Consider the following 25,728-nt stretch of genomic DNA (forward strand, 5'->3'; position numbering starts at 1 on the left):
CTTCCTCTGGGCTTTCTGAACCCAATATTGATCTCCTCCTCCTCCTCCTGGATTATCTTGCACAGTTGCCCCACAGGATCATCCAAAGAGGAACTTCAACTGAAGCTGCAACATGAAAGTCAAACTCATGTTGATTCCACACGTGTCCATCTCTCTTAAGGCAAGAGGCAAATTTCTCCTGACACTCACAGACTGCTGCCATTTACTGGGCTAACTCCATTCCCCCAATGAAACTGGAGCCAGGCAGTTTGACTGCATTTTTATTGTTTCGCCGATTAAATGGATTTTAAATACAGAACTGAAAATCTGTTAAAAAAACAAACAACCCCAACAAGTTAGGAATAGCCAGCATTCAGAAGCAGGCTGCAAAACAGTGACTGTTTGAAGCCCACATCTGCTCTTTGGTACAAAATCAGGGGGAAAAAGGAAAGGATATCCATTGCTTGGCAAGAGATGGTTTCTGTTATTGTTTGGTTCTTTTACATTTCCATGTATATTTGAGAACTGACATTTGTCTTGTGAGATCCTCCAAGCACGTTTATCACAGCACTGATTCACATTGTTTAGTGTTCAAGAAAGAAAGTAAACCCATGGAAAAAACCCACTCTGCTGTTCACAGAAGCATCGACGCAATGTTTTCCATCTGGTATGATAGAAAAAAAGAATCTTATAAAATCTAGCACGTGATAGGTGAAGAAAAATGCAAGGATTTGCAAGGATGCCTTTTAGCCTCTAAAGCATCTTTGAGCAGGAACAGCTTCTTCTGTCTTTCCTAAGACGCTATGACACATCGGGCATTTCCTAGAGAATAACATCTCTGGCATTTGCTCTTCAGTGAGCTTCATCACTGCAACAAAGACTTCCAGAAGCAACAGGTGAATAGGTACCTTTGATTTTTAATGCCCAATTTTAAAGCAGCTCCATGTTTCAAGAGACACAGAGCATCCAACCTCACAGACGACGATCGGCCTCTTTTAGGCCCAACTTAAAAGCAAGCCAAAGAAAAAAGAAGCACCTCAAGAAGTCCTGACGCTGGAGTTCTGGGTTAGGGGTTGATGGTTTTTCCTTTTTTTATGCACTATTTGGTTCTTAAAAGAAAATTACTATGAAAATGACCCCTTTAGTCAGTGCATCTGCACCATCTTAACCAAAACTAAAAGGTAGACTGACTCTAATATATGCACAATTTCAAGACATCAGCATCACTCACACCGTATTCACAACAGGATAGAAGGAACAACCTATGGCTCACCTATTTCTCGCGGATGTTTATCACCAAAAGAAGTTCACCACACAGACAGACAAACCAGAAAATGAAGTGCTTTGACTGTAAAAATCAAAACTTGGAGATAACGAACAAGGATAATGAGCAGGGATAATGAACAGGGATAGCTACAAATCAGCCTGAGAAATAAAAACAGGCAGAAAAGTTCAGACTGCAATGGAAGTGAATTCAGTTAAGCAACAGAAATAACACTGGAGCTTGTCACTAGTGCAGCTAGGAATTGGCAAACGAAATACTTTGAGTATACACTTGCAGGGCAGCCCTGCTTCTGCCACATGAATAAATATCCAACAGTGTTTAAAAACAGTATAAAAAAAAGGATGTCAGGATTCTCAGAAGTGGTGCGTGTTCTGCTCCCTGTAACTGCATAGTAAAAACCCTCACATGAGGTATTTCAGCATCGCTGAAAAGGAGAACTATTTCTGCACTCCTCTTCCAGAAGTGCAGTCTCGCTGGAGCTCAGGTCAGATGACAGCAATGCAATGACGCAGTGCAAGGGCTCCACTCTCCTCTGTCTCTCTTCAGTCCACAGCGACCACACAGCGCAGGCAGACAACACAGCGGTAACCAGCTCAGTCTGCTACCCACCATAGTGATGGATGCACAGACCTCCATTTCACCACACAGCTTAGTTTTTGCTTTGACAGTCATGTTCACACAGAGCCCTCCAGGAAAGTTTTCATGTGGCCAGACCAGATTACTAACCTCAGATCCTTCAGAAAATGTCCTTGGTTAACTGTCTGATCTATCAGCTGTCCAACAAAATGAATACTTGTTTAATTCTGATCAACAGTAACCCACACATTTGTTCTTGCATTACCAGCAGACCTGTAAGGGACAGCCATCTCCCCATCAAACCATACAGCTGAAAGGCTGCTATCCATCCCATACTTTTTTCCAGAGAAAGTCGTTTTCTTGTATTGCATAGATGTATTTAACTGTAGTTATTAAATACAGGATGTCAGCTTTGTGTCCCACCTGGCATTTCTGGAAGCATCGTTTTTCAGTCTTCAGTACATAATGGTCTTATTAGTGAAACTCAGGGTCACAGTTGCTGGTAACGTGCCACAGCCAGTCGTGGATCTCAATACAATTAGTACCATGGCAGCATCGGATTATCTCTCCTCCAAAACATAGATGCGATCAAAAGAAAGAGCAAATCCAGAAGAAACAAATGTTTTACCATCTTCAAGTGATGCTGCTGCTCCTCTTTGTTGTAGAACAGCTGTAGCTTTGTTTGCAGGGTGTTTGGAGGGCTTTTAATTTATGAATAATGATAATCCCACAAGTTCTACTACATAATGATAATTGGTGCTGGTTATCGACTCCCCTGCTCACATGTGCGCTTTTGTACTCACAGCCAGCTGTCCTGGGAGTAGGAAATAAAACTGTTTTTGCCTTCAAAGACACAAACATTGTCCAGGTATGTGACCGTACCAGGAACATCCCTATGGCTTTCTCTCGCCTTCCAAAAACTTGAGCCAAACACTGTGTTTTGCTTGTACTTCCCTTAGAACATCCGAGGATACGATGGGTTTTGCTTAATTATCCATTCAGCATGAGGATTGATGTGATACAAGTCTAAGAGGTAAGTGTCTGGATCCAGGCAGCGTTCACCTATAAGAACAAGAAATACAGGAAATAAAAGCATTTCTTATTCTCCTTAGTCCTGTTGTTACTACATTTCCCCCCTAAAAACTGGTATTTGTCCACGTTCATTTTAATATTACAACCATTCAGAAGTGCTTCAACAAATCTGACAAAGTTCCAGTTCTTCATATTGAAATGGATGTGTGTTTCTTGAAACTATACTGAGTCCAAGCTTAAATTGGTGAGAGGTGCTCTAATACCCAATTTGTTCCCTTCTTTTCTACCTTTCAGAGGCCCCTCCTATCTTATCATTCTCCAGAACTCCCTCCCTACCACAGGCTAGACATAAAAACCGGGTATTCAAAGAGGTTATTTCCAGTTACCACCCAGACTCACCAATATTGCCTCCCACTTCATACAGGAGCAAGTTTGTGCACTCCATGGAATTGTGACTGCAGAAAGAAAAAACACATTGAAGTTACCAAAGCTCACTTGTTGGGTTATTTCAGCAGTTCATCATTGGAGCACAGGAGGGAACTGTAGAGCTCCCTTTAAGGAACCCATACATTGACCCACGCATGCTGGAAATACTGTTCGAGGCACCAGCTGTTGTTATTCTCTAGGAGATTTACAGAGGGTTTCTTTTGCAGGGTCAATGTTATTCCACTTTTCTTTCTCCCCCAAAGCTTTTCACATGCTGCTGCAGCTCACTTGCCTTCCAGCAGAGCAGGCAGGACTACCAACCTGCTGCCAGCTTGAGCACAGTGATGGAACCACTCAGTAGAACTAATATATGCCTGCCCTACCCAATATACCATTTATAAGACAGAGAGCAGTCTAACAGCTTAATGTATCACCACGTTAGCTCTACTAGAGGGCAGAAAATAGTCATTACATCACCTGATACTTATATATTTTTAATAAGCAGAGAAAAAGCCACTTACCACTTGAGGAGGTTGACCGTGTTAACAATATTCCAGCCATTCTGGCCCAGGTTCTTCTGAAACTGCCTCAGGACATCAGCAACTCTCGTAGCATTGTTCAGATGCACTTCAAGGGAATCCTTCAGGAGAAGCGAAGCGTGGACTTTCACAACCTTGGAAGGCTGAACAAGGAAAGCAGAACCAAAGAGAGTAAAAGTGCTTAAAACAATACTTTGTTATTGGCAAAAACATCAAGAGTCAAAGCAGATTGGAGAACGTGAAGAATGAAATGCACCCAGCCAGCATTTATGTTTGTTTATTTCACATACCAGAAAAAGGAAGCATCAAGGTGAGCATCATAAAGGAAGCAGTTTATAGTTTATCAGTGTAGCGGTCAGGGAGCAAAGCACGGATCTCGATCAGCGTGTTCTGGTGCTCTCTGCTGTTCAGACACAGTACTGGCACCTACAGGCTCTGATGAAATTACATTGTTCAGAATGTATTTTAACAATCCATTTTCCATTGCCTGATAGAATCATAGAATCATAGAATTACTCAGGTTGGAAAAGACCTTGAAGATCATCAAGTCCAACCGCAGCCTAACCAGTAGCCTATCTCTTAAAAAACAACCACAAAACAATACCACAACAACAAATCTCTGCTAAATCATATCCATGAGTACCACATCCAAGCGGCTCTTAAACACATCCAGGGATGGCGATTCAACCACCTCCTTGGGGAGCCCATTCCAGTACCTAACCACCCTTTCTGTAAAGAAGTTCTTTCTAATATCCAACCTAAACTTGCCCTGGCGCAACTTGAGGCCATTTCCCCTCGTCCTGTCACAAGTCAGTAGTGAGAATAGACCTGCCCCACTCTCACTGTAAGAACCTTTCAGGTACTGGAAGACAGCAATAAGGTCTCCCCTCAGCCTCCTCTTCCTCAGACTAAACAGCCCCAGCTTCCTTAGTCTCTCCTCATAGGGCTGATTCTCCAAGCCCTTAACAAGCCTCGTTGCCCTTCTCTGGACCTGCTCCAGTACCTCCATGTCCTTCTTGTGCTGAGGTGCCCAAAACTGGACACAGTACTCGAGGTGAGGCCTCACCAATGCTGAGTACAGGGGCAGGATGACTTCCTTAGTCCTGCTCACCACACCATTCCTGATACAAGCCAGGATGCCATTGGCCTTCTTGGCCACCTGGGCACACTGCTGGCTCATATTCAGCCGACTGTCCATCAGCACACCAAGGTCCCTTTCCGTCTGGGAGCTTTCCAGCCACACCTCCCCAAGCCTGTAGGATTGCCTGGGGTTGTTATGACCAAAATGCAGGACCCGACACTTGGCCCTGTTGAAACTCATTCCATTAACCTTGGCCCATCGATCAAGTCTATCCAGGTCTCTCTGTAGTGCCCTTCTCCCCTCAGGCAGATCAACACTCCCTCCCAGCTTAGTGTCGTCTGCGAACTTACTGAGGGTGCACTCAATCCCCTCATCCAAATCATCAATGAAGATGTTAAACAGAAGCGGCCCAAGCACCGAGCCCTGGGGGACGCCACTTGTGACCGGCCGCCAACTGGATTCCACTCCATTGACCACAACTCTCTGGGCCCGGCCATCCAACCAGTTCTTCACCCAGCGGAGCGTGCACCCATCCAAACCACGGGCAGCCAGCTTCTCTACCAGAATGTTATGGGGGACAGTGTCAAAGGCCTTACTGAAGTCCAGGTAGACCACGTCGACAGCCTTTCCCTCATCTACTAAGCGGGTCACCTTGTCATAGAATGAAATCAGGTTAGTCAGGCAGGATCTACCATTCATAAACCCATGCTGACTAGGCCCGATCCCATGGCTGACCTTTAGTTCGTCCATGATGATACCTGAGATTATCCTTTCCATAACCTTCCCAGGCACCGAGGTGAGACTGATGGGCCTGTAGCTGCCAGGATCATCTTTCCGGCCCTTTTTGAAGATAGGCGTCACATTTGCCAGTCTCCAATCCACCGGGACATCCCCAGTCAGCCAAGACTGCTGAAAAATTATGGACAGTGGTTTGGCAACCACATCCGCCAACTCCCTCAGAACTCTAGGGTGCAACCCATCCGGCCCCATGGACTTATAAACATTCAGCTTTCTAAGTAGATCCAGGACCATCTCATCACGGATCACGCAAGGCTCTTTTGGTTCCCCCTTCCCATCTACCAGTGTAGGGGGCTGCGTTCCCAGGGAGTTACAAGCATAACTATTGAAGACTGAGGCAAAGAAGGTATTAAGTACCTCAGCCTTGTCCCGATCCTCAGTGACCAAGTTGCCCTCAGAATCCAACAAGGGATGGGGATTTTCCTTAGCCTTCCTCTTGGTATTGATGTGTTTATAAAAACATTTACTATTCTCCTTAACCTTAGAAGCCAAGCTCAGTTCTAGCTGCGCCTTGGCCTTCCTAATTTTCTCCCTGCACAGCCTCACTACAAACCTGTAATCCTCATAAGTAGCTCCCCCATTCTTCCAGAGACCGTAAACTCTCTTTTTGTTCTTTAGATCAAGCCAAAGGTCTCTGGTCAGCCAGCCCGGCCTCCTCACCCGTCGGCTCATCTTTCGCGATTTTGGGACAGTCAGCTCCTGCGCCTTTAGGACAATTTCCTTAAAGTATTCCCAACCTTCCTGGGCTCCCACACTCTCCAAAGATACTCCCCAGGGGGCCCTCTCAACCATAGTCCTGAGGAGGTTGAAGTCCGCCCTCCGGAAGTCCAAGGTGGCAGTTCTGCTGACTCCCCTCCGCGGTTCGACAAGGATCGAGAAATCTAGCATTTCATGATCACTTTGTCCCAGACGGCCTCCAACCTTTACATCCCTCACCAGACCATCTCTGTTAACAAACAGCAGGTCCAGAGTTTTGTTTCCCCTCGTCGGCTCCTTCACCAACTGTGTCAGGAAGTTATCTCCCACACACTCTAGGAACCTCCGAGACTGTTCCCTGTCTGCTGTATTGTAATCCCAGCAGATGTCTGGGAAGTTGAAATCCCCCACCAGAATGAGGGGGAGTGACCTTGAGACCTCCCCCAATTGCCTATAAAGCATCTCATCCACCTCATCATCCTGGGTAGGTGGCCTGTAGCAAACTCCCACAATAACATCGGTATTGTTGGCCTTGGTTTTTATTCTGATCCATAAGCTTTCAACCCTGTCATCATCATTATTGATTTCCACGCATTCACAATCTTTTTTAACATAGAGAGCTACACCACCACCTTTCCTACCTAGCCTATTTTTTTTAAAAAGTTGGTAGCCCTCAATCACTGCACTCCATGTGTGGGAGTCATTCCACCACGTTTCAGTGACGGCAACTATATCAAAATTTTCTGAACAAACAATGGCCTCCAGCTCCTCTTGTTTATTACCCATGCTGCGTGCATTAGCATAAAGGCACCTGAGCTTGGCCTCCTTGCGATCAGCAGCAGCCCTAATAGCCTTGTGACTACTATTAGGCGTTTCCACAGCCACCAGCTTAACACCAGCCCTCGTGTTTTTCCTACAAGGAGGCAAGTCATCCTCCTCCTTCACCAAGGGCCAAGACCTTAGGGGTTTAGAAGCATACCCCTCTCCTGCAAGCACAGGGACATTGCATGCAGTTTCCATTTTGGTGACCCCAGCTACTGCCCCACCCCCCTTCATAACTAGTTTAAAGCCCTCTGGATGAACCTACCCAATTCTCTCCTTAAGATCCCTTTTGACCGGTGGAACCCAAGGTCAAAAAACCCAAACCCCTGCCGGGCACACCAAGCTCAGAGCCAGGTATTGATCTGTTGGTCCATTATATTGAATCCCTCATTCTTCCCTGAAGCAGGTGGGATAGAGTTGAACACAACTTGTGCTCCCGAACCCTTTACCTGTCGCCCCAAAGCTCTGAAATCCTTTTTCAGAGTCCTCATGGAAGTTCTGCCTACCTCATCACTACCAACTTGGAACATTAATAGGGGATAGTAGTCAGAGGGGTGGACTAGAGAAGGAAGCTTCATCCTTACATCCTTAACCCGGGCACCCGGGAGGCAGCAGACCTCTCTATGTAGAGGGTCTGGCCGACATATTGGCCCTTCTGCTCCCTTCAGCGCAGAGTCACCAATAACGATGACCCGTCGTTTTTTCTTTGATGGTGATGTTCTAATGGTGGGTGAGGAATGGATGGACTTGGGGGGCACCACCAACTGAGGAGTACTACCATCATCACCATCCGAGGACCTACTCAGCTTAGGGGGTTCCCTTTTAGGTAGTTCCTCCACCCTCTCTCCACTCACCTCCTGATTGATTTCCAGTGCCTGAAACCTATTGCTCAGGGAGAGTGGTGGACACGGGGCAGGCAGGCAGGGGGGATACCCACGACGGCGAGTTGGAATTCTCTGCCAGCCCTCCTCAGTGGTAGGGATTGTCCTCCTGTGGTAGGGCAGGGGGTCCACCACCTTCCTGGTGTTTTTTCCATACTCCTCACCCTGCTTCTTACTCCCACGTTCTCTGGTGGCCCTTAGCCGCTGCACTTCCTCCCTGAGTTCCACCACCAGGCTTAGCAGCTCGTCCACCTGCTCACATCTCACGCAGGTGGGGGCCCTGCCACCCTCCCCAGGCAGCAACAACTCCAGGCACTCCACACAGCCAGAAACCTGAACTGCGGCATTCCTGGCCTGGCCCTCTGTCTGAGTTGCCACAGTTTTGGAGGAGTAGGATCTCTTCCTGGTGGAGACCATGATTATACTGTAATCCCAAGAACAGCAAGAAGAGCGTAGGAAAAACTAAAGGCTAATACTTACAGCCCCTGCTACTTCAGCCACTACCTATAAGCACAGCTTACTATGAGCAGAGATAGTGACTACCACGCTGGTGTAAGCTGTGGGCGGAAGCATAATAAGATGATAAGATTTCTCTGGAAATTTAAAAAGCAGGAATAGGAGCTCAGGGAGTAGAGAAGTCTTACAGACTATGTTAGAGCCAGAGGTAATTTCAGAAGGGAAGCACTGAACTGCTACAGAATGAAGTTCGAGTATTATTTTGTCCAAACTATTTTCATCAGCTCTTCCATGAGCCACATTTGCAAAGCTTTTGTACAGAACAATTGGGTCTGGTCTGGTGCAAGATTTTGCAGTTCTAGATCTGTAAAAATAGCAGTGCGCACCAAGATGATCAGGAAGCACTGCTAGCACAGCTCCAAGCACAGAGTCACCTGCTGGGTCCCTAAATTGTACCTTCATTCAGCACCTTTAAGAGCGACACAGATCTTTAACCAGGCTAATTGGGGGCATGCTCTTCAGTATGCCAAGTGGTACAGAAGAGTGGCAGATGTGTTGGCTTGTGAGAGCACAAACTCTTCTTCAGCTCTGCAGATTTGAACCCCCTACTCCTACTTGCAGGCTTCATCTTGCTCACATCCTTGGAGGTCCCAGCATCACCAACTCTGCTACTGATATCTAACATCCAGCACTGCATAATGTAACCTAGCTGCTACAGGCTGACACTAATTCAAGTAATAGCATCAATCAAAAAATAACAACTGATACTCAAATAGATCTGGTAGCAGCACCCATTTAACAGCCTCAGTTGGCACCAATGCAAGAGGTGGAATACAACAGCTTCACTTCCCTTAAAAGAGAAGAAACGTGTTCTCTAACCCCTCCTTACAGATAAGCAGCATTATGGGGCAAAATGATTCAAAATGTTTTCCCTTCTTCTGAGAATATGCAGCACCTTCAGTGTTTTTCAGTCTGAAATGTTCCCCAACAGGTGTAACTCAATCAGTTTTTGCTGGGTACAACTCGGGCTGAAGAGTTTAGAAGTTTCTTCTCATGGTTCTGCAGATTTTTCTCCCTCATGTTATATACAAAGCGTCACTCCTTAAGGTTTCCCATGCTCTCATGAAAGGATTTTAAAGAGGAAAATATTTGTCACTTATGAAAGGAGCCTGTTCTTTCAGGTCTTATCTCACCTCTGCTTGATTCTTTTCCACTTTGTCTTTATCAGCATGAATCTTCCGCAGCAGATTTTTTAACCTTTTGTCACAGAACTGATACCTTTTACTATTGCTCTCATTGAGTTTTCTCACTTGAGCTACCAGAAAAGAGGAGACCTGAGCAGCAAAGAAGGGAGAAAATAGGAATTAAAGCAATCCAAGCAGAGATGCGAATGCCACTTCAAAACCCAATCACCCCTTTATGACCCCCTTAAATAGACAAAACATCCATACACCTTGAAAACAGGCAGCCCTGGGCTGCAGCCACAGGTTTGGCCTGCAAACACTGAGCTCCTCTGAAATGTCCAATACTACCCTTTCCCCTACTCCAGTTCCAGGCAGAACAAGACACTGCTGCACCATACTGCAAAACTCATGAAACTCACCGTCCAGAGCAAATCCTGATAATGGATCATCATCCGCACCACATCAGCTGCCCCCTCTGCCAGCTGTTTCTCCTTCCCTTCAGGAATCTTGTTTGGCAGCCCTTTGTGCATGAAGAGGTTTGGGGCCATGACTGTGGAAACGTTCCAGAGATTCATTTTGTTGTTGTTCTCCCTGGAAACTACTTTGCTGAGAAATTCAAGTAGAGCCTAAAGAGAAGAGCATAGATTCAAGTTATTCATTCCTAATAACACTCAAGAAATTAGAGTTGTATTGCTGAGAACATCCAGGCAGTATCTTTTCTAGATAGTTTAGATACATTTCCAAACATGGTGTAAAAATCCCTCCAAGACAACACGGATTCCCATTGCTCTTCTGTTTGCACCCAGAAGGCAGATGTGCTTACAGTTAATGTTCACTTCCCAGCCTGGAAACCTGCCTGCTGCCTCCAGATCCCCTCTGCCCCATCACGGGTTCCCATTTCAAGTCAGTGAAATGAAACCTAATAACTTAACATACATAATCTACATCTCCCCTTTTAAAAGCTGATAGAGATCTGAGAACGAACACATGGAAGGAAAACATGGGTTTTCCAGGTAAATCAAGACTCACCTTTAAAGTGTTTCTGTTGGGCTCTGGCAAAATCAGGATCAGGAGGTTCAGAGCCTGCAACCTCTGCTTCAGGTCTGGAATATCTACAAAGGGAAAGCAACAAGATTCGGGTTTCTGACATGGCTCCTACTGAAAACAGAACTGTGTTTATGAGTCACATTGCAGCCTCAAATGAAGCAACATGATTTAAGACAGTATTCCTGCATAAAACTTGTCTATATACCCAACCACTAGCAACAAAGACTCTGAGATAGACACATAAAAGTACATGTCACACCTCACAAAGTGAGTTCATCCGGTAGCAGTGCATGTCCTGCTCTGTATTCCCATCCAGTCCACATGCTAACAGCATACCTGGCAGGAGATCTCCAGGCCACGAAAAGCACAAACCCAAAAAGCCAATATAAAACAGCCAAAGAGGAACTCACTTTGCACAGCAGCAAAAGCAGGAAGATATTCTGCTGTCAGCAGTGGGGCAGGCAGTTCTCTTATGAATCTCTTCAGCAGCCCAGATACATCATTCTGGTGGACTTCATCCCAGCGGAAAAGGCCACTATAAAAGTCCCTTTCTAGCTTCTGTTCCAGGCTCTAGAAATAACAATTAAAAGAAGTATTACATGCCTCAAAAGACATTCTATATTCTACAGCTGAACCCATTGGGTCAAAAGACTGCAGATACCCCCAGTGCAGATATTCCCAGATTTCCCAGTAATGGACATTTCTAATTGTACAGAGAAGGAAGACAAGCAGTCTGAGTTAGACTCTTGCTGGATACTGGCTCCAGCAACATGTTCCCTCATCACCTTCAGTGTTTTCAAAGAGTAATTAAGAGCTCTGTACCTTGATTCTAGTCTGGGACCCAGAAACTCTCAAAATGCCCTCTGTTTCAAGTCCTCTCTTTTCTAAACAGGACAGCAGCTATTAAAAGGGGAAAAAAAAGAAAGCTCTTAGGTCCAGAGGATGAGAAGTCAGCCTCAAAGGGCCTCAAAGGCTTTTTGGCTCTGAGCATCAGAAGTGAGAATGAAACGGTAACACAACTTACTGCCTGGAGTAAGAGAGGGACCTTAGTGTTGGGGAGCAGTTTCTGGTCATTCTCCAGCAAAGTGTTGAGTGGGACTCCAAAGAGTCTTTTCTCTATAACAGAAACAACATGTTTTCAGTCTGTACTGTATTAATAATAGTGTCAGTGATACTTCCAGCACTGCAGACTAAGATAGCACATTTTGTAAGCACTGGAGAAAAAGAGGAACAGCTGATAAGACAAGTGGATGTGATAGAGGTAAATGTGGAGCTATAGGTCTTAATAGCAAAACCCAGTGATTCCAGAAGAAACTGATCAAGGCATAAACAACTGTCACAAGGTTTCTTATCAAACACCCTCTCTGTCTGAATGCTTGAAATCCAAACTTACAAGAAGGCCTCAATGTTAAAAAAGGCATGTATTGAAGGGAAAAAATATACATATTCAAGACAACATACAACTGACCTGTTGTTTTCAGTTTTGCTGCCTTGTTTCTCTTCAATTCAAAGCCTAGAACATCACAAAGAGCTGTTAGTTCAATAAGGGCCAGCGTGGGGATCTTCTTCATGTCCTGAGCAGATAGATCTCCAATCCTGGTCACTCCTAGTCTGCCCTTGGGGATCTTAAATTTCTAAAGGAAAACACACACAAAAGGTTCAGTACAAGCAGCACTCCTGACCCTTCCAATTATCAACTTTTGTTGCCTTCTTACCATTGCTTACCACTAACCAGCTATCTACGCATTCTCCTATTTGCAACACTAGACAAATAACCAGAATGACTTCCACTGCTACTCAACCCACAGCTCAAGAAGCCTATCTTCTTTTCAGTATTAAACATATTTCAGATCCCAGATTTCTAAATTAATGAAAGCCCAGTATCCATTCCCATTGGCTCAAACCTTGCAAGCCATCCAGTACATTTGCAGAAGATGAACCTTTGGTAAGTAAGACAAGACAATAGAGACCCATTGCAACACTACCACAGAGGATGTTTCCAAAATCTGATCTTATAATTGAATCAAACACCTTGCACCATTCTAGGCAAGACGACATAATAAAGCTTTAACATAGAAAATTCCTGCACTTACAGTTAGCACATTCCCATCCTTTATTCTTTTAGATTCAGGCAGGAATGACCCTTTGAGCAGGACAGCTGCTTGCTCTGAGTAGGCAACATCCATGTTGAACACCTCCTCTTTTCCAGGGTTTCGAACTGTGCAGGAGTAATCCTGGGTTTCTGCTACAGAGGAGAAAATGTCTTGAAGTTCAAAAAGCTAAAAGGTGAAGCTCAGAAAACAAGTGCGCTAAAATAGCAGTTTTAAATAGATTTATGGATAATCACTTTTGGTAACAAGGATCATATTAGCATTTGAAAAGAGTGCTGTCATAGCACAGCCCTGTGACTGATCAACCAGGTAAGTAAGATTAATTTAAAGCCATAAACGTAATCACCAGGTCAATGGTAAGACATGAGTATTGGCTAGAATTAAAGGACACACCTATGGCCAACTTCTCTTCATGCAATTCTGTATGTTGTTCATAGAATTTCACCTGCTCTTTGCCAGAACCGTTTCCTTTGCATCTTTTAATTGCTTTGCTGACAATTTAACACCACCTCGAGTGATAATTCCTAACAACACTACATGCTGGAGAAGTAATACTGAACCCACAGCTGTGGATAAGCATGTGTTTAGAAGAAAAACACAGTGTTTCTGCAATCTCAGACAGCAAGCAGCATTATATAAAGAAGTACACATTATTTAAGGATAACAGCCTTCAAAAACAGAAACAGAGCTGCTCAAGTTCAGAGCCCTAACAGTAGAACTTCTCTTCCAGTTGCAGCTTTGCTTCAGTTCCTGCTTCCCTTCCAACCCTACTCCACACTGAAAAATTCCTTCTTACGTTTCTGAACATTGGAAGTCCGCAGATTGTGCAACAGCAGGTCTGGGCTGGGCTCCTCTTTTTCTGTTACTGTCTCCTGAAAAGCAAACCACAACATACTCATCTAAACAAGGCAGGACAGAAGTCATTATGACAACAACTTGATCTGGGAAGGAAAAATAAAACAAAGCCACACAAAAAAAACACCTTTGAGAAAATGCTGCTCAAGCTCAGGACTGCAGGATCGCTCTGAAATTAACAGCTATTGAATGAATAGCAATTAGGTGATTTGAAAGGCAGATGGACAACAGTTGACGAGATGACTTCCCATGCTGTTAAACTAATCTATAATTTCAGATAATGAGCAGCTGATGTCTTTCCTTTTATTAAAGCAGTGCAAAGCTAACAGTACCAACCAAACTCCATAGGAACTGGTCACTGCCTTTGACCACAAGATCTCCTTCATGCAAAACAACACAGAAGCAAACATCAGCACCTAAAAGCTTAAGGCTTTATGGTAACCTACCTTGTCAGGTCTAAAGTGCATTTTTAAATGTTTAAGGAGGCATTTGGTAGTCAACTCTACTAATAAAAACCCTGCTTTCACTGGAGCTAGCCAGAACGCAAGGAAATACATTGTTACCAAAGCCACCTTCTGTGAATCACTTCATAATACAGAGAACTTGTTGACTGACAACCGAGCTAAAAGAAACCTGCAATAAGTCATCAAAAATTGACAGAAGGGTTGATCTGCAGAGATGACGTACTGTACGCTCAGAGCAGGCGCACAACTGATGAGATTACCATGAAGAACGCCAATTCATTTAGCATCTGTAGCTAAGTTGCACCAAAAAGTCACTTCCGAATATTGGACTGAATTTAGTTGTTCTGACTTTTAAGTGCAAATATTAGCAACCTAGCAAGCATGTGAGATTACGAGTTCAGAAATCTCTGTTCCTATATGATACCTGGTATAACAGGCTTCTATTTAATGTGCAAGTTATACAAGCTTGCTGAACTTCAGTTGAATGACATCAGTGCTCCACAAGGCTGTGGTGCTGGAGGTGCTGTGCAGCCTTCCAGAGGTCTCTACGAAGATAGGAAACTGTGCTGTTTGTAGCAATTCTTTCTCAATGCTGCAACCTAGCTGCAGAAATTCCACAATCTCAGCTTCATTTCAGTACAAAAGATGAAGCCATCAGCCTTGGAAATGAAAGCAGCCCTGGACCAGATGGCCAAATCAGCTACTACGGGGCAACAGAGCCCTTCAGGAGCTTCCACTCCATCAGCCAACATACCCCGGAGCCGGCCACTCCAAAAATGTCTCTGACATCCCTCACAGGAGGTTTGTTCTTCCTCCTCCGTGAGCGGGAGTAGGTATCCAGCCTTCGCTGCACAGCAGCAGCCTGGGTCTTCGTCAGGGTGGAGAGCAGCGCGTTGTCATTTTCTGAGGCATGGTCCCCAATGAGGTCTGACAGCCCCGCATCCTGGAGCCACTCCGCTTCAGCCTCTCCCTCTGTGAGGCAACGGATGAGGAGGGGGAGCAAGAAGAGAAAGAAAAGCAATTTGAGCACTTGAAACACCAGCAAACCAGATGGCTGAGCCCCTCCCTCCCCAGGGGGCAGCAAGACATCACTGGGTACCACAGTAGGATGCCAAGGCTGTTCTCTAAGATCTTATTTCATTTGTATGCACCATCACTACCTTACTGCGTTGCACTTCTAAGTGCATTGCTACCCACACAGACAACAGCAGTATTATTCTTACTCCACACATTCACTTTAATTTTAGTTTTGAATAGACATAAAGACCACTCCTGTTCCAAAGTGAAGCCTGGAGACAGTAACAGCGGCATTATTCTAACAAGCTCACTTCACTCCATTCTTCAATATAAAGCTGCACTTCAAACACAGAAGGATGCCTCCCTTTATCGGATGCACTTTTTGTGCAAGTGAGAAAGTGCCCTGAGCAAGGCAGTTACTTGAAATCCAGGGATAAATGAAGCAATTTAGGAGCTGCCTTCAGCTTTTATAGAGTGAACACCAGAGGGCCTTTGCCCCTTTTCAGTTCTATGCACTGCATTCATTCACTGCAGGCAGCTCCAGCACGGCTCTAAGGTCACACTGGGAGAAAGAAAAAAACACAACTGAACTGACTGGAAGAGAATAGTTCATTTCCATTCCTTCCTGAAGGAAAATGATATTTCCTGTAGCATTACAGTGCTCAGGCATGATTTTATCACTGTTGCATCCATACTGAAGCCACACAGGTCTTCTCATGAGATTAAATCATTTAACTTTTCTGGGAGGACCACTGTTCCATCACAGCACCTGGAAACATCCCCAGAAGGCTGAAAAAGAGTTGAGCAGAGCAACAGTATCTTTTTGCAAGTTGCATGAAAGCAGAACTCTGTTCAGCATCACAGCATCATAAATAGAGCTGGACCTGCAGCAACCTGCCTAACTTTCCTACCTGGTCTTAACTTTGGTTACTTGTCGTGTCCAGTTCTACAGAAGCTGACAGCGTCCCCACAGGTCCTGTTTGGGTGGGTGCAGCTCCTCACACATGCACAGGGTTGGACTCCTGGCCCCACGTAGGAATTCTCCCTGTACAGATCTTTGTCCTACTTCCGTGATTTCACAGAAGTGCAAAAGATTTCTCAGTTATTTTTTTTCCTTGGGAACTACAGGATGTTGGTGTATAGCTTGGATCTCCCAATCCAGTCATAACAGGAAACTAATGCAATACACAATACCAACCAGAAGACCATAAATCGAACATCCGTTTGAGCCTAATGCCCCCCCCGATGCCAAAGCACCTCAGATGTTAATTTATCCACTTAGTATTTTTAGCCTGATTATGTTTACCGGTAGCACAAAGGGAAACAATTAAAATAGGTTATTTATGGGAAGAAGAGGAAAGCCAGAGTGGAACAGGCCTGAACTGAGAAGTCCATAGAAGTCTGGCTGCAGATTGAAGTCCAAAGGGTTGTTAACATTTGCTTTATGGGATCCAGATAAGCAACACTTGGGGAGACAAGATTGGGAATAAATATGCAAAAGTATTTACAAGAACTTATTTGAAACATGAGCCAACCAAAACCAGAATCTGTAACGATAATTATGTTCCACTTCAGAAAAACCGAAGGACAGCCAAACATTCTGCATCAACAGACAGAATATTAAAGAGAAACTTCCCAATTGTTTTTCAAAGGAAGAGGAGAATCAGCCTTTGCAGACACTTCTCAGATGTGACTACACATAAGGGTAACAACAGATAGTTCAGTGCCACCACCACACACAGTGCATACGCTGTCAATCTGCTGTGCCATCAGATCACAGAGCCTGCCAGAAAAGACAGCTAGGGAGGAACTACACTGCTCTTGGAGAAAGGAAAGTGCTCCTTTTTGCTTGTAGGGGAGGCCACAAGCAGCAAACACCAACACCTTCCTGCTGGCCCAGTTCTGCCTCCTGCTAACAACTGGTCACAGGCAGCTTCCTATTGTGCCACCCCTGACAGAGATCACACAGGAGACCAACATTTCCAACTGGGTCAGCATTTTTGCAATGCCTTATCTCCACGCAGCCTCCACACCGTCTCCTTTTTGAGATTGCAATCAGGGATTTGTCACGCTGAGCCTTACCACCTGCAGACAGAGCTGCTAGCTGCTGCCCCAGCACAGCTTCCTCTCCGGCGCTATGCCTTTGGCTCAGAGCATCCATGCTGCATTGCCACCTGCCAGCACTCCAACCAGAGACTGCTAAGACATGAAAGCCAGCAGGCACCAGCCAAGCCCAGCTCCCTGCATATACACCAGCCTCAAGGATCCCCTCACTACTCATGCTTTGAGCACCAGGCACATATGTCTGAACTCCTTCCCAAAGGCGCCCACAGGCCAAGCACACCACGCTCCTTCCTCAGCCTGCTAGGAAGGCTTCGTGACTCGGAGCATTATTTCAAGTCTGTCTGGTTACAACCGCTGATTAACCAGTTGGCTCTTACCTATGAGATTAACACGCAGCATTAAAGGAAACTTTTCCTTGTGTCCCTGCTTACATGCAACTAACATACTGCCTCTAGCATATCAGTATTTCGGATATCCTAGACAGCCTTTCATCTAAGGGCATGGGGCTGCTTCTCCGGAGTCTCCTCCCTGACGCTCTCAGTTTCTGAGTCACTTCTTTATCTCTTTCAGTTCTAAAGCGCTTAAATCCTTTATGTGGGGACAATGGCAGTGAGCCTTGAAGTTCACAGTGCCTTGCTCAATGTAGTCAACACAGATTGCCTTCCTTCCCCATTCTCCAGGGCACCTTTATGATCCCAGGACAGCTGTTTGCCCTTCCCAAGGGCATCACACTAGGACTTCCATTCACTCACATGCTACCCCATTACACACATGGATCCTTCTCCAGGCCAGAACCACAGCTGCAGTCACAGCCCACAATGGACACAGGCAACGTGAGACCCCAATCCACGGGACCACTTGGTGCTCATAGTTCATTGCTCTCACAACACCACAGGGTGCTATACTTCTTATGTCAGAAGGCAACTGGTCCAGGTTCCAATTATTTCAGGGTTCTGAAATCACACTGATGCTACAGAAAACCCATTAGAAACATCCCATGTACAAAAAGTGGTGGAATAGTAAAAAAAAAAAAAGAATGATCAGCTAGACCACGTGTGGATGTACCCAAGCCATTGTAGGCATCTATTATGGTTCTTTGAGCAATGAATCACAGGAGGAAGTCTGCTTTCCACAACAGCAGCTCTTGTAAAAGCCACTGTGGTGAAGTCTCAGAACCACACACACAAACAACCCCTCCTAAATGTTGCTGGCTGTCAAAGCGTGCTCACCACACAACTAACTCCCAAGGAGGGCACCCATGTGTAGTGCCAGCTGTTTGGCTTTAAATATATTCAAGGCTCCAGACTTTTTCAGTCTTCATAGCCAGCTTTTTATTCTTGTTTTTTTTTATTGGACACTGAAACTAGATGAGGCCAGCACTCCTTTTCTGTGGGGGATTAACCATCCTCCAATGAAAAAAACATACATCTTCATATAGATGTGTCTGTGGTTTGACAGGTGATGTAACCATGCGCCAACAAGTTTTTCAATCACTCAGGTACATAAAGAGAACTTTTGGAGATGAATACCTTCCTTCCTCCCCTCACTCCCAATGTTTTTGGCAACCTACCTTCTTGTGTTTTGACATCTGCAAGGCTGCATTCCTCTTGCTCGGCTTCAGTGCTCTGTTTAATGTTCTCTACTTCCAGCCAAAAGCTCTCCATCGGCAAGTTGTCTACCCTGGAAGTCGTGTCCTCTGACATTGGGGAAGCCAAAGGGCTCTTCTGAGGAAGCTGGCTCATTTTGCAAGGACAATTTCTGGTACTGAGAGAGGAAGAGATAAGGAAGAGATTAAGACACACGTGATTCAGGCAGGCATTTACAATACATCAATGTTCATTGTTAAATAGCTGCAGCCAAACAGAGGTAAGTGCTAGTCTTCTTTTTTTAGTGTTTGGCAATAACAGACGAGGTTGAGATCAAATCCTCCAGAGGAAGGGAGACACCAACTGTCCATACCCACAGGAGGACACAGTACCAGCACACATTTCCCTATGCTGTCCTTCCAGCAGCCTGAAATACCTCCTGTCAGTCCCAGCCTCACTCCCAGGATCCCCCTGCAAGCTTGCATAGACACTGCACTCACAGCCAAGGCATTTCCAGCTTCACACACACACACTCTCTGCTTATCCAGCAAGTCTGACAGCAACCAGCCTCAGCACAGCAACCTCGGGAGGCTCATCGCCCATATGCAAAACCAGACGCAGCTCCATGCACTGCAGTTCAGCTCATGCAATAAACAGCTCAGATGTTTGAGGCCCTTTTTTCCTGCCCAGACCAGATTTTTTCAGCTACAAAGCAGTAGAAGAGTCCTCAGAAACACAAAGGTACAGCATTTCCTTCTTGCCTCGCTGATTAATTCATGGCCAGCCAAAGTCCCAGAGCAGGACTCAGCCTTTCTGTAGGAAGTTGTGAGTTTCTCATTATTTAATAAAATAATGCCTCTCCGAAAACAAACTTTAATTCTCTTCAAAGGGCCGTAACTCATTGAAATCCTGCTGTGCAGCTTTTTAAAAGACAAGGAAAAAATAAGGAAGGGATAACCATGCCCTACTTATGTAAACCCTCTGTGGTTCAACTTATGATACACAGCTCAAGAAATTACACACTGCAGCAACACTGGTTGGTTTGAAAAGTGTTACCAGGAGTATCTATGAACAGCCAAGGCCACCAAACACAGAGCAGAACTGCTTTCCAGTTGCATGGCAGAAAAACAGATCAAGCCCTGTGCTTTGAAAAACCATGATGGCAACACCACCACCCAAATCAATTTCACCTCCTGGATCAAGAAGGACCAAGAAAGTTATTGGTGGCAAAATACCTGGAAAGTTTAAGTTCCCTTTATGCTGGAAAGCCATTACTAGCAGCTCTGCCACTAAGTTATAAGAAGCATTTCAAGTCTTAAAAATACTAAATTTGAAGACCTAGCAACTGGACAGCACGTGTTGTAGGATACCCTGTGCTTCTGGATACACGTGTGCCTGCATACTGTGCCTACATTTTCCTTACAAGCATGTAAGCAGCCTCTCTCTTCTAAAGGTCAAACCAAAAGCGATAACCATCACTGCAGGAACATCTGGAGCCTGCAACAGCACTGAGAACACAGCTAAAAAGTCTTCTGTTTGTTTTACAGGGACACAAAAGTTAAAGATTGAAAAGAGCACTTACATCATACAGCCCAGCTCCGACGAGGGCAGAGGTGCCCCATTGGTTTATTATCCATCCCCATCTTCTTTCCCTCCCCTCTCCTGGGTATCCAAATTATAGCCTTGCAGCTGAGATTCCACACTACAGCCTGGCAGAGCATTTCAATATTCCAACCAAGATCTTTATTTCTTTTTAACCCCCACAGTTCACACCCACTTTTCGCAGTTCTAATACAGCTACTATCCCAAATCATGATTTTCCCTTTCAGCTTTGCATCTGAACCTTTATCCATTAAGGATAAGGAGTTTGGAGGTGGTTATAGTTAAGATTAGGAACCAAAATTTTAGATCACTTGTCTTCTATTAACTCTTTATCTTTTAATACTCCTCTGCGTCTCCTTGCATAGGCTGACAGCCTTCCCTGAAGAGGATCAGGTTTAAACAAAGCCATTTTGGTACCATCAAAAAGCCCATTTCAACGTAACATTGCCATGATATCCCATTAGAATGTTATTAAATGACAGCCATAGGAAATTACCACTTGCAACAAGAGATTAGAAGGAGGATTTCTGATCATATCAAGGAGCCCAGTTTTGCCCAGTATCAGTACCAGGAGCACCATGGCAGCCAAATTTGCACTGAAACAGTCTCTCAGGGCATAATACTGAGCAGTCTAAGGAACTGTCTCACAGGCTGCCCTAATTGTTCTGCTAAGAGCATTTAGCAAGCACATAACTACTTTTCTTGTCATAAGATGCTTCACTATACCACAGTGGGTGGGATCTTATGGATCTAAGTAGTTGCATATTGTGCTTTTCCTCCATGCTCAGCCCATTCAAAGCAGGCTTATCTAGCATCTCAGAGATCTCCATGGTTTCAGGCCAAAGCAAAATTGACATCCAGGTTGGCAGAACCTGCCTGGGAACCAAGCAGCAGCTCGCATCAAGTGCCTGCTCAGCAGGAAGCCTGCAGCACACATAGCTGTGGCAATGTGGTATATGTCTGAGAAGGGTCCCAACATCCTTACAGTCCCGATCATCAGGCAGTACTTTTGCCACCCAGCAGTTATTTCTGACCCAACAGCACTTTCGGTCCATATCAGTACAGTATAACACTGGCCCAAGGACACAGCTTTGTTAGACCACAGTGAACTGCTGTAAGCACTCCTGTCCTCTCCATCCTGTGCTTCTGTACCACGCACTGTTAACTTCCTTCCTTCCACTGTTGGGAATTCACATCACATGGCAGTTCCTGCACATAGAAGCACCCCTGCTAACCCCACACTGTGGGAGAGCCATATGTGAACTACCTGTAGGCTGAATAACCCAAAGGCCATCTTAACATTTTTCTCTCAACATCTCTGTGGAGTGATACACTGAACTCTATCTCACAGCACCAAAGCAAAAAAATCTGGCCTTAACATTTAGAAAATGCCTTATTTTCTGGTCTATGGGTTTTTTTTCCCCCCCGAACACACTGCTTTACAAACCCAGCCAGCCAAATGGAAGGCTCATTTGAGATTCAGTGCACCTAAGAGACTGTTCTTCCTCATTGCATTCCCAAGTCAACGGAGGGCAGTCTATGACGTATAAGCATAGCAACAGTTTAGATTTAAAGTGTAGATTGTTGGCTTAAAAGGTTAATCGCTCAGTTGCAACTGGGCAATGAGTAAGTGGGACAATCAAGTTCACTCAGATGCAAGTGGGAAAAAAAAAAAAGCTTAACATTATAAAGTTTTAAAAATTAACCCAGCAAAAAAAATGGACTGGGTAGAAAGATCCAGCTCAGGGCACACATAAGGGAATGACTCTAGCAAAGCTGACCATCCCAGTGCAATACCAACCATCCCAGTGCAATACCAACTATCCCAGCCCAATCCCCTGCTCTTGCTGGAAGGCACTAATTGCAGTGGGGCTCCAAATTCATCCAGCTCTCTCATCTAACACACCTAGCCCTGATTTAGCAGCATCGCCAGCAGTGATGAGACATGAACACTGACTGGCACAGAGTTCCTATGGTACATTTTCTCATTTCTTCTACAACTCCAAATTTGTAACATTAATAAAGGCCAACTGAGCAACGGTGGTTCACCAGTCCTGGACTACAATATGAAATCTCAGAGTAGGTTTTGATCTGCTCCTAGATACTGTCAACACACCGCAAATATACCGTAAACACTCGTGCAACTCTGAGCCCTCTTGAATATCAAAATAAAATAAACACTGTTGCTATGCATTTGCTCATTCCAGGCTTGAATCACGCCTGTCAGAGACCTTCACTGAGACCTTCTCTAAGACCTGTGGCTGCCCAGGCTACTTCACTGCTTGCTCAACCTCTCCTTCATTGCTGAAATACCTCCCAAGCAGATGAACAAATAGAGAAGGTTCTTTCCAAGTATTTCATACAAAACAGAAGGTGACAAGTGAAGAAAATGGAACTCCTTTCATATTGTTTCCAGAAAAATCTTGGGTGAAAAAGAGGCAACGTGGACAGGATTAAGTTTATACAAGGCACACAAGCACCAAGTTTTAAGGACATTTCCCAAGATTTGGAGTACGAACAAAGACACACATGAAATAAAGAAATAGATGCAAGGAGCCTGAATTAAGAGCAAGTCAGAAACAGCACACTAAGTCACATCAGTGCATTTCAGAACCCTGGCACCAGGGATCTGAACAACACAAATTCTTCTGGAAGGGAAAAAAAGTGAGAAATTATTTTATCAACTGCTTGCAATGCTTCAACAGATAAAGAAGCTGAGTTGGAGAACAAAAATATGTTAACGTCAGAAAACACGCACATCTTCCCAGCCCTCCATTTACTGCAAGGTCAAAAACAATCAGGGAGCACAAAGGAAACAAAACAAAAGCAGAAAGTATGCATGTGCAGGAAAAAGCCCCTCTGTAATTCGCTTGCAAGTTCCTGAGCAAGCAGTTCAAATCCAGCAGAAGAACTCAGAAGGTCAGACCATCACAGTCCACAGTGTGATAGATTTTCTTGTTTAGAGTCAAGCAGTGGGAGAAAGGTATCAAGAAACAACACATGGGAGCATGGGGAAAAAGGAACAGAAAATCCACCAGTCTTCTGTATCAGTATTTAGATCTTACTTGAAGAATTGGAAGCTTAAATCTCGGTCTTTCTTTCAAATACATAAATATTAATACAATAACAGAATCTGGCTGAAAGATATCAGTGCAGTTGTCAAAAACTCAGATGAAGCGCACACAGAATCAGCTGTGCCCATGGATAGCGAGTCTAACACAGGAGATGTCTGGTGGGCACAAGCTCCATACCTTTTCTACAAACAGAAGAGAGGCAGTTCAGAAGCCACACAAAAGTTGCAGATCTTTAAGGTCCAGCTCTAAAGACTGATTCTCATCCTCTCAGTCCCCCACGCTTTGTTAGCAGTTTCCAGCACAAGCTGCCAACTCTCTCCAACCCCTCCATCCACAGAGTGGAAGAGCAATACTGGAGTGTTCTTAGAGCAGACCAGAAAAGTAAAGACAGACTAATTATCAAATTACTGTGGCAAAGACGAACAGAAACTTACCCAGCAAACTTTGCTTTCACTAGCTTAACTAAGCCAAGGCTTAGAAGAACCAGAATCAAAGCGATCTCAGAAGCAGACTGCCAGTGCTGGCGTATCTTTGCATATCTCTGACCATAGGGGATTTGCTCATACAGCTGTCATTGACACACAGCCCTTCTCAGAAGATACCCCCACACACAAAGCCACGCTGCCAAACCCCACTTGTGTTTGTACTGGGGCCTTTTAGCAAGGACTTCATATCCAAGGGCTGACACACTTGAAGGTATCTAGAGCGCAAGTGAGAATAGTTAAGATGTCACTACTACAATTTACTAATAAGATTACAGCTTGTTTTCAGTAACACAGCAATCAGTTCATCAAGATCTTCCATTATGCAAGGAGCTCTGGGAGCAGTGTCATTTCAGGTTGTTTTGAAGGAGCCTGTTCTGCAAGCGATAACGAGGACATGCGAGATGGCTCTGCATACGTGGAGGTGTCACTGAGAGCAGGTCCAGCTTTCCCCTACCACAACAACAACACAGCCACTCCCCAGCTCCTGTCCGGACATCCTGAGTGACACCAGAGAGACAAAACAGTGATTATCTGCCCAGCACTGAAGGGACTGAAATCCTTCAGTATTGAGGCTTTTGTGTAAGGCACTGCTTTAGCACTACATCCTCAGCATGGCTGGTGCTGGGATTCAGCTCTTGAGATAACATCCAGCACAGCACTGCAAGTTTCAAACAAAGCATGGGATGCAGTTTACCTGAAAATAATTGCTTCAGAGCAAAGAAAGTCCGTCTCAACGCTCACACCCCAGCCCTCAATCTGAAACAGGCTTATCTCCACTCTCCCTGGTAGGTGTCTAAATAAGTAAGCCAAGGAGGAACAAAATTTGCCTGTAATTACAGATGTGCCTGGAGGTCTCTCAGCCTGAAACTGAGAGCAGAACAAACATGAGATTGATAAGCCCATGCAGATACAGACAAATCAAAATACCTAAAGCCATATTTAGTTCAATCTATCAGCCGGGTGCCTGCTCTGTCACATTCAGATTTGCCTTGGCCTTGGAAGCCACAAGCCATTCCCTCTCTGTTTTTGGCTCCCCATCAGTGCCCCAGCAAGGTGCCCCAAACAGGAGAAGATTTAATTGCATTTCCTTCTGGCAGAAAGGGGCACAGGCAGAACAAATGCTAACAGCACTGAAGTGCTCAATGCCATTTTGGACTGATCTGTTGTACATTTATGTGAGATTCCCTAACTAAGAGGCTACTCATGTCCGTTAGTGACTTGTCTGTCATATCCCTACGGTGCCAGGGACTTCAGCAAGGCTGCAATGAGTCAATACCTCCCAGTTACTAAAGCCATCCTCAAAACACGTGTCAGCCACCTTACATCAGATGAGATGCACTTCCTTAACTCTTGTCACCTGTGACTTCAGGCAACAAGCTCAACCTCAACACCTCAGCTTCCCATGTTCAGGGAAGAGCACGATGGTGGCCATGTATCTTTCAGAGCATGCCTGGATCCTTTATCAAAGACATTCTTGACTTGTTTTTGAGATTGCTCATTCAAACAAGGGGTTTTTACAAAAGCACAGATTTACCTACACATTTTACAACTGCATTAATGTTGAACTTAACTCCTCCTCATGATGTAGCCTATCCCAACCAGCTGTGCCTACATTAGAGCAATGATAACGTGTTATCCCAATATATGAGAACAGGTAAGGGACTACAA

General features: G+C 44.8%; 1 protein-coding gene across 4 annotated transcripts in view; it reads right to left on the reverse strand.

The window, feature by feature from the left end:
* Window positions 1-243: 243 nt before the first annotated feature.
* ARHGAP40 (Rho GTPase activating protein 40) overlaps window positions 244-25,728 on the reverse strand; it is a 43,357-nt gene continuing 17,872 nt past the window's right edge. For 2 of the 4 annotated variants that reach the window (XM_072350582.1, XM_072350580.1), the window contains exons 2-15: window positions 18,884-19,077; window positions 14,987-15,204; window positions 13,710-13,785; window positions 12,896-13,047; window positions 12,271-12,436; window positions 11,827-11,918; window positions 11,625-11,702; window positions 11,213-11,372; window positions 10,785-10,867; window positions 10,175-10,381; window positions 9,765-9,905; window positions 3,820-3,980; window positions 3,272-3,327; window positions 251-2,902 (exon numbers count right to left, since the gene is read on the reverse strand). In XM_072350582.1, the coding sequence (XP_072206683.1) occupies window positions 2,796-2,902; window positions 3,272-3,327; window positions 3,820-3,980; window positions 9,765-9,905; window positions 10,175-10,381; window positions 10,785-10,867; window positions 11,213-11,372; window positions 11,625-11,702; window positions 11,827-11,918; window positions 12,271-12,436; window positions 12,896-13,047; window positions 13,710-13,785; window positions 14,987-15,204; window positions 18,884-19,077 (1,891 nt within the window). In that variant the 3' untranslated portion in view covers window positions 251-2,795. Of the gene's footprint in view, window positions 2,903-3,271; window positions 3,328-3,819; window positions 3,981-9,764; window positions 9,906-10,174; window positions 10,382-10,784; window positions 10,868-11,212; window positions 11,373-11,624; window positions 11,703-11,826; window positions 11,919-12,270; window positions 12,437-12,895; window positions 13,048-13,709; window positions 13,786-14,986; window positions 15,205-18,883; window positions 19,078-25,728 lie in introns of all 4 variants that reach the window. The other 2 variants (XM_072350583.1, XM_072350581.1) reach the window with 2 other exon arrangements.

The sequence above is a fragment of the Excalfactoria chinensis genome, chromosome 15, assembly GCF_039878825.1.
Source record: "Excalfactoria chinensis isolate bCotChi1 chromosome 15, bCotChi1.hap2, whole genome shotgun sequence".
Lineage (NCBI taxonomy): Eukaryota > Metazoa > Chordata > Aves > Galliformes > Phasianidae > Excalfactoria > Excalfactoria chinensis.